We start from the raw sequence: 12,454 nt of genomic DNA on the forward strand, positions 1-12,454 counted from the left end.
TAGTAAAGAAGAACTCGCTAGAAACATGTTGTTAAGTATCTCAAGAACAGGTGCAACCATCAAGGCGAGATTGCGAGATAATAAGAGTATTGGTATGCACAAAGAATTCCCGTAGGAGATTGTCATTATTTCATCATGCCATATTGTAGATTGTATTAGAAGGGCGGTTCCACCAAAAAGGGGAAGGAACGCAGGCAATCCAAAATGGTTCCCATTGTTCCCCGCCCAACCCTCATCTCATCAGAGACACCGGGGCTTTAAAACAACAAATCCGGCTAAAAGTTGCCAGATGCCAATACAATAAATCAATAAAGTAGCAACAGGACACTAGGGAGCATGGCGACTCAATCGCCCAGTGCACTGAATAAACCTAGAGAGTTCGTTATGATTACTGCAATCTCCGGTAGGGAAACATCTAACCTCCCGAAGATGGAGAAATCTAGTTTTAGAATAAACTGGACACACCTCTACAAAGTGCCGCACAGTTTCATCGGACTCCACCAAAGCCAGCACAATTTGGCGACATTTGAAAATATGATACACTAAATTCGCATGTCCAACACAACACCTGAACCAACTGGCGGATCCGGGACCTGCTGAAACCAACCCTCAATCATGCTATTACTGGGACCATGAAGATTCGCTTTTCTGTGACGAGATCTTACAGTTGGTGTGTCTGCATCGGTATGAACTAAATATTTTCTCCAAAATGTGTTGTGCTGACCCACACGACTTTCTGCCAAGGCTCTAACCCACAAAGTTGCTTCAAGTTCCTTTATAGCTATGCAAGTTCTATAATGCAAGAATTTAATTTTTGTTTTCAAGAAGAAAATACAAGTGGCAGACAGGTTAGTAACTGAACTAAGACAAAACCATGTGAGTTGTCACTCTAAATGTTTCTGTGCGTATGTTGTTCACTTGAAGTCATACTTTCCGCTGACCTTGTACATGAAATTTAAATTAAAAACTAAGTAATTTAGAACTAACTCAACAAAGCGAGCGATAAGTGGAAAAAATAATTGTTTCTGTAAGTTTTTTTTTTTTTTTTAGGATAACATATCGCAAGTTTTATTTTAGCGAATGGAACTTTTTGTCTGCAGTTTTTCTTGTAGTTATTTATGGTTTGCAAACGAGTTGAGGGCGAGTGGTTAAAGGTGTAACATCTCAAGAACTCGTTAAGCTCACGTTAGTTGGTTTTTAGTTATTAAATTGTTGCTCTCGATAATTTGGTTAAGTTTTAACGTTGTGGCTTGCCCGGAAGTGGCTGTTCCTCCCTGTACTTAGAAGACCTCTTCATTTCCGTGACTTTCTTGATATCCCAAAGAGGTACTAATATTAAGAGCTGGATTACTGGGCTGATAGCTGATGACCTCGTTTTCCTGGCTTCCGATAAGTTATCGCTGCAACTAATGATGAATGATTTTGAGGAGTATTGTATGAAATGGAATTTGGAAATAAATTTGAGTAAATCGAAGGTACTTGTATTTAGGAATGGGGGTCGGCCTTCACTTAGAGAGCGCTGGTTTTATGGCGGTGAGGCGGTCGAGGTGGTCAACTCTTATAAATATTTAGGTATCGTTCTGACATCAAATTTATCTTTGGCAAGGCATTTTAAAGAAAAGTGTGAAAATGCTAAGTTTGCTCTGAATGCTTTTAATAAAATACTCTTGGATAAGTCTGTGCCTTTTTCATCCAAATTAAATATTTTTAATGCAGTGGCAAGATCTATCATCTGTTATGGGTCGCAAATATGGGGGTCGCAAATGCACAAACACGTAGAATTTCCGCTTAAATTTTTCATTAAAAAGTGTTTTAATTTGCCCTGGAACACGCCCGACTTCATATTGCATTTGGAGACACAACTAATGCCCACATTTCTATACTCATTCAGACTTCACTATAAATACATTCGCAAGTGCTTGCTTCTCCCCCCTGTTAGATATCCTCATGTACTAGCAAAGATTATTATAAAAAATAAACTGTTCTGGTATAAGGATTGGGAAAATATGTGTAATTTATATGACATAAAATTGGAGGAAATGATAGCAGGAGTGATCAAAATAGGCTATATTGTGAATAAAATAAAAGAAAATTTAAGGCATAATTACAAAGTCAAAGCCCAGAATAGTATTCATCATGTTATCTATAAACAGCATATTGAGTCATATGGACTCAAATACAATTAGTTGGATATTTAAGTGTAGGGCAGAAGTGATCTGCTTAAATAAATATTATTTTAATAAAGAAATAAAATTATGTTCGCCGTGCAATAGACGGGAGGATGAGGATATCTATAATTTTATCTGCATATGCCCCATACTGAAAGAATTTCGCATCTTATGTTTTCAGAATACTGTACTTAACTTTGAGGATCTCCTATATTATCTAAATGGGAATGATTGGCCCAATTTAGTCAAGTATGTTAAAATGGCCTGGAAGTACAGATATGAATTAGTCCAGCAATTCAATTTTTAATGATCCTTAATTCTATGGTTTCCTTATTTTTGGTTTTGTTTAATGTACATTTTCTGTTTCTCAGATACCTCGATATTTTGTTTGTTTATCGTGTTATGGTCTGCAATTTGTATTGTATTGTATTTATATTATCTGTATTTATATTGCAGTATATTTATATTATATTGTACGCCCTGTTTATGGTTTTGTGCTTATTTATAAGACGACCCCCTCAGACGGCCTACGGCCATGAGTACGTCTTTAAATGTATAAATAATGTAATCATCCTATGTATACACTGTGCTAAATAAAGACAATTATTATTATTATTATTATTATTACTGGGCTGATAGGCTGACACTTGAATGTTGACGGCTTCTTGGGTGGTGTCCAGACATCCGGCTATTGTGCGAACCAACAAACATACGAAGAGCTAGCGGCTGTACCAGGTGACATCCAGACATCTGTGGCCTTTTTTTTTTGTCCCTCTACTGACCATAATCAAGGCTGATAAACGCCTTGATGTGCCTGATTTTATAGGCCTACTATACCTACCTACAAAAATATTGATGAACTGATAAAAATTAGGTAACCCAAATTTTGTTTTATGTTCCTCAATAAAATAAGCGGGAAAATGTTTAAAATTTTGAGAAGTGCTGTGTTGATATCGCCCAGAACCCTCTGGGATTATTTTAAGTTGGGCACACTGCATTTGGCTGAAGGATAAGTGGTTTTATGCAAGAATTTTTGTCGACAGATTTACAAGATGATTGAACCGATGACCTGGATAGACTACACCGTCTTTGTGCTCATGTTGATATGCTCTACTTCTATTGCACTCTACCAAGGTGTCATCAAGAGCAAAGCTAACACAGTCGAGGAGTACCTATATGCTGGCAGAAAGATACCTTTGATACCTATAATTCTATCCAATATGGCGAGGTAATTTTTTTTTATTCTTCAGAGGATGTACATCGAACGTTTCGTTGTTGGTTTTTATTTTTTCATTTTCACTAAATAATTGATGTGCATATCTGTAGAGTATATACAGGGTAAGAACAAAATATATAAGGGGTGTGAGGAGGAGGGGAAAAGTGTATAAGTTTGTGCTCAGTATAACTCTAAAAGATGCTGGAAGCTGCAACTGTGAGGAAGAAGCCAGACGCTAATAAGTTTCCCACCTGTCTTTAAGGGTTTTGTGAGTATTTAAAAAATGCTTCCGCCGATTGAGACTGTAAAATACTCGCTGAGATTCGTTTTCTCAGCGCTAAAGGTGTGAAAGCGGCTGAAATTCATCTGTGTGAGATCAGCGCAGTTTTGTGGTGAAAACATTATGAGCAGTGGAAGAGGAGCAGAGCTTTTAAAGATGGCCGCACGAATTTTCACGATGTGGAACGAATTGGTCACCCGAATTTGGTGCAGGAAGTTGACGAATAGCCCAGTGGACTACGACCTGTTTCTGCATTTGAAGGTGCATCTGGGTGGTCAGCGCCATGGTGATGATGATAATGAACGACGAATAATATTAACATGAATTCAACATGTGAGTAGAATTCCTGATTTAAAAGAAACGAGTCGATTGGAAGCGTGGCTTTACAGCAAGGATTTTTCGAGTTTCCCATGTAGTCGACTTGGACTTGGACATTAATACATTTCAAGGCTATCAATTTGATTTAATCGATTCCCTCAGAGGAAGCTACGACGTCACACTTTCATCAGCAACATTCTGGAGCGAACTTTTGGAACATTGAAATCAACTGCCATTTTAGTTTAATATCAGATTTTAAGTTAATTTAATTACTAACAGTAATAACTCGTTCTAATTTAATACCAGATTTTCTTTAATAAAAATGTTTATGCTTAATTTCAGCACCATTTCAAGCATAATCATCGTGGGCGTGCCGAGGGAAGCGTACTACTATGGACTTGAAATGCTGTTCATGCCGTTCGGACAGATCGCTGGTTTTGCCTGTTTCTATTTCTTCTACTTGCCAGTATTCTACGAGTTGAAGTACATTTCCTACTTTGAGGTCTGTAAACTGCTTTTTTTTCGTATAGACTTTCCATTTTATAGACACAGTTGCCCTAAAATCTTCATTATTTTAACTAAATATTTTTAATTGCGAATGTTTGTCTGATCTTCTCTGTTTGCCCCGTAGTATCTGGAAAGACGATTCAACAATGCAGTACGTCTCCTGGGTTCAGCTGTTTTTACCATTTCCCAGGTAGGATTCCAGTAAACTTAATTTTATTTAATTCATTTGAATGGTTTATAAGCAATATTGGGGATTTATTAGGGAAAGGTGAAACTTTCTCGGCCATTGTCAGAAATGTGCGTTGTTACCAATGAATTTTGTTGTTGTTGTTGTTGTAATGCTAATACTTATCGCCATAATGTACGTCAATGGCCAACTTGATCAATCGATTAGGTTCCTTTATATGGCGTTCTAATTTCGTACAACTCCTTGATTTTCCTGTTTTTTCCCCGAAGTATGTGTTGAAGAATTTTTTTGTTTTTTCATCAGTTTTGAGAAACAGTCTCGTAAAGCCTGATTGTTTGTTATTATAGTTAGAATGGCTGATCTTCTTCGCATGTTTAAACAGGCCAAAGTTGAAACTCTTTGATGAAATGGTTCTTCTACCAATTTCCTGAGAGATATTAACTTGTGAGCCGATGTAGAAGAATTCTACCATTCTTTGAGAGTTCAAGTGGTCCATTTTTATGTAGTCACCTGATTACTGTTAATGATGGTGAGATTCTAGGGGAAGCGATGATGTCATACTTCCTTCACTGGTGTCATGTGTATTACGCTGAGTATGTATGGCATTGGAGTCCAACGGCCCTTGAATGCAATACTATAAAATTCAGCGTGAGTGTCCTCATCAGACTGTTTTCTGTTCGCAGATTATTTATGCGCTGATAATCATGCACTCAACATGCACTGCGATCACCACAGGTACTCATTAGTCACTAAACTACCTGGCAAACTAAAACTCTTTGTCCATACTACTGACACGGCCATTCTATTGTTCACAGTGATTCCGATACCATTCTACCTGCTGGTCACAATACTCTGCTGGCTGTGCACTTTCTACACATTTCTGGTCAGTGTTGGACATCATTATGACCTGGTCTGGCATACGTTCTTTTATGCGTGTATTCCTGTTGCAGGGCGGACTGCGAGGTGTGGTTTGGTCGGACTTTATCCAGGCACTGTTCATGTATGGGTCGCTGGCCACTATCATAGTCCTCAGCATTGTTCATTTAGGAGGCCTGAACAACGCCGTTCAAATCGCCAGTGAGGGAGGCCGGCTGCAGTTTTTCAAGTAATGTCTTAGTGAGCTTCGAAACAGTAGATAACCCAATCTACGAGTCACTTATTTTAATGAAAGCATGCTTACTGACTGAAATGATAAGTCATACTTCTTTATTTCTCTGCAATTTCCGCGGAGCTATCGGTCAATATTTATTTTAAAATCGGAAGTTTTTGTAAATATTTGCCCACTTCCCTTTAGTGATTGTAAGAGTTGAATATGTATACAGTACACATAGTTTAAAGAAAAATTATGATCTTCGAACTCGAAAAATATCGGCAAGGAAACGATAAAAAATTATCAATTTTTGGTGCGAATGCTCCTAAATGTTTGGCGTTATTTGTTATTTCATGGCATTAACCTTGTTGGCTATCTTAGGGGATACCGCTAGAAAGTAGATGATCTCCTAAGTTTCAAGTATAAAAACTGCCTCCTTTACAAAACATATTAATTACTTTTAATAAAAGATAATTGTATGTCTTTACAGTTTCGATCCAAGTTGTTTCGCAAGATTCTCATCATGGACCTTATGGATTTCCGGATTTACAATATCTCTACAGAATATCTGCACAAATCCGGCCGTTGTACAGCGCTGTCTAACACTTCCAAATTACAGTAAAATGAAAATGTCAGTAAATAATTATTTGTTGTTACAACTCCACAACTTTGTAACTGTTCTGCCGAGATGAGTGGGCGGGCCACTTTTTCTCGGGTACCTTCTAGAGTTTACAAATAGTTGAAGGAGCAGAAAGATGAAATTACTTAATTAGGCGCTTAAAAAGATACTGGACGATGGGACTTATCCTTGGGGAGTGAAGTTCTAAGGGTGGCAAAGACCATCAGCGACCATCAGCAGTTAGCTACCTTTGCCAGCAGTAGTGAGGGCACGTGAAGTGGATGAAGAGGAAAGCTTTAATTCCGGAAGATTCTCAGGTCTGCCACCTGCAGACAGTACCAATGGCGAAGTATACTGAATCTGTGTACCTTTTCTTGACTGTGATCTCCAGAAAAATTATATTTCCACTAAGTTTTATTCTTTTGTGTTAGATTAGTTAAAGAATTTGAAAGAGCGATTATTTTGAGATTGGCAAAAATGGGAGGAAAAGGCTAGCAAGAGATCCTGGCTGGATTTTCGATTTACTTTGATAATGTGCTCAAAGTGGATCTGAAACTCATGAAATCTCAAAAAAAAAAAAACAACCTATTAAGCTCCTGTCGGATACGCAGGCGCCATCTAAACTGGAAGTCCAATTGGAGCTTTCCCGCAATGTTGCGATTTTGAGTTGCGCAAATCGCACTCAAACACCAACTTGCGAAAACCTCTCTATTTTGTACTGTGGGGTCTCCCATATATCCGGTAAATACTCTCTTATTGATCCCAATTTACCTGGTCACCTGATATACTTCCGCTGTACAAAATAAATAAAAATAAAGGCAACTTTCAATTTTTAATGAGGAATAATATTTTACAGAATAATTTTCAGCAGCGCTGCAGCATATTTTACAATTTTTGTAGCCTGCACCATCCTAGGATTGTTGATGTATGCAAGCTATCACGACTGTGACCCACTTCTCAGCGGGGTATTTATTTATTATTTTATCTTAATTTATAACTAACTATAAGTAACTATACAAAATAAATAAATAAAAAAAAGTCTCGACTTTTCGATAGGAGAAAACACCTACCAATGTCGCTTCATTATCATGATTACCTGGTCACCTGATCTTATGATTAAAGTAGATCACGAGATCAACTTAGCTTCAGTCTACTTGGAGGAGTTCCTAGTATTGCTGAAGATAAAAGGGGTTCTATTAAATCTTGGGGATGAACTTTTGTAATAGAATGCATTAAGAGGAATTGAAGTTTCCTCAGTTCATATTTAATTTTTTGACTTTGCGTAGAGAATTGGAACGTTTCCTTTGATGGCCACATTCTTCAGCGCCATCAGGACAAATTAAGCGCATTAGTGGCGCACCCAAAGGGCATTTATAGAGGTTGGCCTCAGAAAATGAATGATATTTAGGTTTTCCATTGACCTACTAAAACAGATGTAATCGTAACCAGTTTTCACAAGCTTCAGTCAAATTTTTAAAGCATAAAAAACCATTATTTCTACTCCTTTTAGGGTCCAACATACATGGGGTTTTCTTTGGTAAATCTTATCCAAAAATCTGTAAAGATTAGACCCCCAGTTCTTGATTTCTAACCAAACTAATTGAATGATTTCAACAGCAACTGAACAATGCGGATGATTTATTGACCTACCATGTCCTGAATATCGGAAGACATGTGCCAGGATTGAGTGGACTGTTCTTGGCGGGAATCCTTTCCGCCGCTCTTAGGTATGTTTTACATGTGACGGCGAATACGATCCATTTGTTGGCAGAACAGAACTCGGAACTAATTTTTCGTCTTTTTTTTCCCCAGCTCCTTGTCAACAATATTGAATACTCTATCTGGAATTATTATGGAAGATTTTATAAAGAAAGTCATACCCTTTACGATAACTGAAGAACAAAATAGTTTATATCTGAAGTCAGTAGTTATCCTGGTTGGACTACTAGTTAATGGTGGTATCTTCAGCTTGAGTTCATCTGGTGGAATAATGCATGTGAGGATGCACATTCTTTGCTATTATATTTATTTATTGTGCCATCTTAGAACGGTAGCCTGTTGTACCAGATTTAGTGGAGGCATTACCACTTTCTCTAAAAACAATAAGGATATTCCTGTGGCTTGGTGCAAGAAGTGCCAATGTCAAAAAAAGGATTACGAGTGTACGTCCTCTTTGGTTTACCTGGAGGGGGGGAAATATTGATGCTAAATTTTGACATTGGCACTAGTAAGTTTTAGTAACTCAGTTACTACCCTGAAATTGACTTCGGCACTCCTTGCAAGAAAAATTCTGATGGTTAATATCTCAAAACAGATTTTTTACTCATTTTTACCAAAATCTGACATTGGCACTTCTTGCATCTTGGCCACAGATTCTATTTCGTGACCACACAAATCTATTGAACCAAATAAAAGTACCCTACAGCATCCCTGGAAATAAACAACTCTTTCCGTTTCTCTGGCGGAAGCTGTAGAAAGAGCCGGCAGTTCGGATAGCCACTCTCTGGACTGAATTGCTCTTCCCTCTAATGTCCTCCTTATTATGATGAAGACTTAAAAAATACAGTGGATTTATTAAGGTGATATTTCACCCAAACCTGGAAACTACCCAGGCTGTCCAGGAAAACGCCAACTAGAACGGGGTTGTTGGAGTTATTATTGTTACAAGATGGGCCGCAACCAAGAGGCTTATTCTACCGTTTCCTATGCGTGATTTCTGGCTGCAAATGAGTGCAAGTCAGATATTAAACCTTCCTGGTGCAATTCAAGCCACCCTCCTAACCATCCCTCTCTTCCACACAGAAAGTACTGTCTGGTTGGTCCGTCAAATTGAGGGAAACAGGTTCTCCAGGAAAGTTCTAAGAGGAGGAGGAAGGCAGAGGTGACTACTCCCTGGTACCCAATCTACGACTCCCTTGAATGGAGCATTCCAAACTAAATAGTTGGCTCACACCCGGGAAACCTCAGGGAAACTCCAGGCGTGTGAAGGAGCCGCCATTTAGAGATACCCATTTCCTGGAGTCACAGTTGTACCAAAGTAAATGTTAAGGACTTAACTGCAACGCTCCAGAACCACCTTCGCTTTGCTGTGTGGCCATCACCGGACCTAATTTATTATACTAATCACACTTCGTATGGTTTATTTACAGATGTCTGTCACTATGGTGAGTTTAGTTGGTGGCCTGATTGTATTTATATTTTCTTTTGGACTGTTCATCCGTGAGGCAAACACAAAGGTGAGTACATTAGCAATGGTAGCACTGGTAAAAATCAGCTGTTTAATTAAGATTTGGTTGTTAATGGACGCGTCGGCCAAATAAGTTCGTTCTTCGTGAAGCGAGGGCCAACTACACTTCTATCTTTGGTGTGCGAAATAATGACCAGAATTAATTTCCAGGGAGTAATTATAGGAGCAGTTTCGGGATGTTTAATAACACTATGGATGTCATTGGGCAACATGTGGTCAGTAGCGGCTGGTAAAATCACCTACACAACCAAAATAGTGAGCATCGAAGGATGTTTGGCCAATGTGTCCGACATTCTCCCAGTTAACAAGTAAGCCAGTAATTCTGCCCTAAAAAAAAAATAGTCTAAACTGTGAACTCACTGCAAACTAATGGAGGTAATCTTCAGTTCTAGCATGACGGTCGGATCACCCGACGATACTCCAGTGATATTTGCCGAGGATGTGCCATATCTTTACAGAATATCTTTTAATTTATTTATATTAATTGGAATTATTGTTAGCTTTAGTTTTGGCATTTTTACTGTACTATGTACTAAATCTGAGGAGGTTAAAAATGAAAATCTGTTAATTAAACAAATTCGGCGCACGAAGCCACCAGAGAACATTGCAATGAGCACAAATCTTAGATTTTAAAGTACATTTTATTAAGCATATTACTTAATTTACACAGAAAAATCCAAACGTTGATTTTATTTTCTTTTTTGTAAATAATTAATTATAAAGATGGTTTGTGATGTCCTTTCAAGGACAAATATCCTGCAAAATAAGCAAACATTAATAACCGTTTCAGTTCAACCAAGATTAACAAAGTGAGAAATGTAAGCCAGCTGTTCAACTAGTGAACCAATCAGAAACTTCGATGCAATATGTCGTTAGTAGTAACTTAGTGTTACCATGGTAACGAATAATATAAACAAAAGCTGTTAAGAATTAGTGTTTACGTAGTTTACTTTTTCAAAATATGTATGTATGTATACATAATTTATTACAGTAGTCGTCCTAAAGTGTTTTGAAGTGATTTTGAAAATTATTATGAACAAATTTTGTTTGTAATACTGTAACTTATTTGATGTGGGCTTAAGATTAATATCTAGACCAGCGGTTCCCAATATTTTTTTATTAGTGTACCCCTTTGCCTGATGGTTTCCTTAGTGTGTACCCCCAACATATACATATATATTATACATATATAATATATAAATAAAAAAAAATAATCGTATTCTTGATTTTACGTATTGAAGCTTTAAATTAACAGCAAAACAATCTGAATATCGGTATCGAATCATTCGATATTATATTGGTATCGAAAAAATACTGCAGTATCGAATGAGTACTTAATTCATGTCAATTTATATGTTATTCAGTTTTATTTTAATAATTTTGTAATTAAGTTGTAGGAATCATTTATTATACATATAATGTTTTTCTCATTATAATACGAGTATATCTGTATAATTTTTATATCTTAGCCATAATAACTTTTTTGTTTGCTAGCCCCTAAACAATCTTTCGCGTACCCTAGGTTGGGAACCGCTGATCTAGACATTTCTTTAACCTCTTTTTATTGATTTTAAACACGGTTTACCATTTGGTTGAATAATTTCTGTTTTACAAATATCGAGAGTTTAGTTTCAACGATTTAGCGATAAACATTCTAACGTGTTAATGTTAATGATGCAAATTGAAAAACAAAAAAATAATGAAATCCAGCTCAAATATGACGAACAACAAAATAAGGCATTCATTGTTAGAATAAGTAGAATGCACTGATACTTTCAATTAGCGACCTCAACATTAACGTTGTTCAAGGACAAATTCTAGGCACACTGACCTACTGATTTGCAATTCTACAGCTGTTTATGTATTCTACACTTCCTCTCTGATGGATGCATAGCTTCCACCAATCGTAAACCTTGCTTTCATTACTTCCCTAATAATTCCCATTGATTATTACGATATCTTCAGCTCACCTTCACTCACTGTTTTTTACGTTCACTGATTGTCTCAGCTGTGAACAAGAATCTGGTATCATTTTACTTACCAAAAATAAACAGGTAGTTCTTCAAGGGAACTTTCAAGGCGTTTCTCTTTGAGCCCTCAACATTATAGGGCCACCTTGTAGGTTTCTCATTTCTATCGCTCTACCAAAATTTAGTCCATCTATCGCTGCCTTTTTTAAGTGGTTTTAACCAAATCGGCTCTCTCTGTCACAGGCCGTATCCGCCCTCAAATCCAAATCTCGCAGAAAGTTAAAAATACGTATATTTCGCTCAGGGTACTGTCCGAGGGTTTTGCCGCTACGAAGTTTTGATTTCATTGCACAGACTGAAAATACTGCATCATTCGATCGATGGTCGAGATAAAACGAGGCTTCTAAGGAGGAGCGCCTTAGCAAGTTTAGGGCAGCGTCTAGGGATCACGAACATTATGTAGAATATCTTCTGTAAAATACCAGACCGGATGATAAAGGCGGCCGATTTTCCAGATGGTTGGCCACCTAGTTGCGCAACAGTTACACGACATCCTGCGCACAAAAAGGACACTTCCTGTGCTGCGCGCACTTACCTAACGCTTACCCTGTCAGGAAAAACACTACAGACCTACATTATACAATTAGCCCTTCATGTAACCCACTAAATTACCATCTTAATACTTGAGCTGTTAAATGCTTCTTAATACAGCCAGAGTGTCTTTTTTTAAAAGAATGCGGCGGCCATTTGATTCGTTACGCAAAATAATTTCCTGTCTAATTTCCTTGACGCGAGTGTAGTATTTCCTCTTTGTATTTGTGCATGCTTCTAGAAATTTGTTTGTCATGAAAG

General features: G+C 37.5%; 1 protein-coding gene across 1 annotated transcript in view; it reads left to right on the forward strand.

Moving 5' to 3' along the window:
* LOC141455227 (sodium-coupled monocarboxylate transporter 1-like) overlaps positions 1–11,022 on the forward strand; it is a 33,632-nt gene extending 22,610 nt beyond the window's left edge. The window contains exons 2-14 of the mRNA XM_074130138.1: positions 3,212–3,396; positions 4,325–4,484; positions 4,614–4,679; positions 5,360–5,411; positions 5,492–5,559; positions 5,627–5,781; positions 6,257–6,397; positions 7,242–7,350; positions 8,003–8,112; positions 8,198–8,381; positions 9,535–9,621; positions 9,783–9,940; positions 10,019–11,022. Of these exons, the coding sequence (XP_073986239.1) occupies positions 3,221–3,396; positions 4,325–4,484; positions 4,614–4,679; positions 5,360–5,411; positions 5,492–5,559; positions 5,627–5,781; positions 6,257–6,397; positions 7,242–7,350; positions 8,003–8,112; positions 8,198–8,381; positions 9,535–9,621; positions 9,783–9,940; positions 10,019–10,265 (1,713 nt within the window). The 5' untranslated portion in view covers positions 3,212–3,220 and the 3' untranslated portion in view covers positions 10,266–11,022. The remainder of the gene's footprint in view (positions 1–3,211; positions 3,397–4,324; positions 4,485–4,613; positions 4,680–5,359; positions 5,412–5,491; positions 5,560–5,626; positions 5,782–6,256; positions 6,398–7,241; positions 7,351–8,002; positions 8,113–8,197; positions 8,382–9,534; positions 9,622–9,782; positions 9,941–10,018) is intronic.
* The last annotated feature ends 1,432 nt before the right edge of the window (positions 11,023–12,454 follow it).

This window comes from Rhodnius prolixus, unplaced genomic scaffold (genome assembly GCF_049639745.1).
Source record: "Rhodnius prolixus isolate KJV_2025 unplaced genomic scaffold, Rpr scaffold_33, whole genome shotgun sequence".
Taxonomy (NCBI): domain Eukaryota; kingdom Metazoa; phylum Arthropoda; class Insecta; order Hemiptera; family Reduviidae; genus Rhodnius; species Rhodnius prolixus.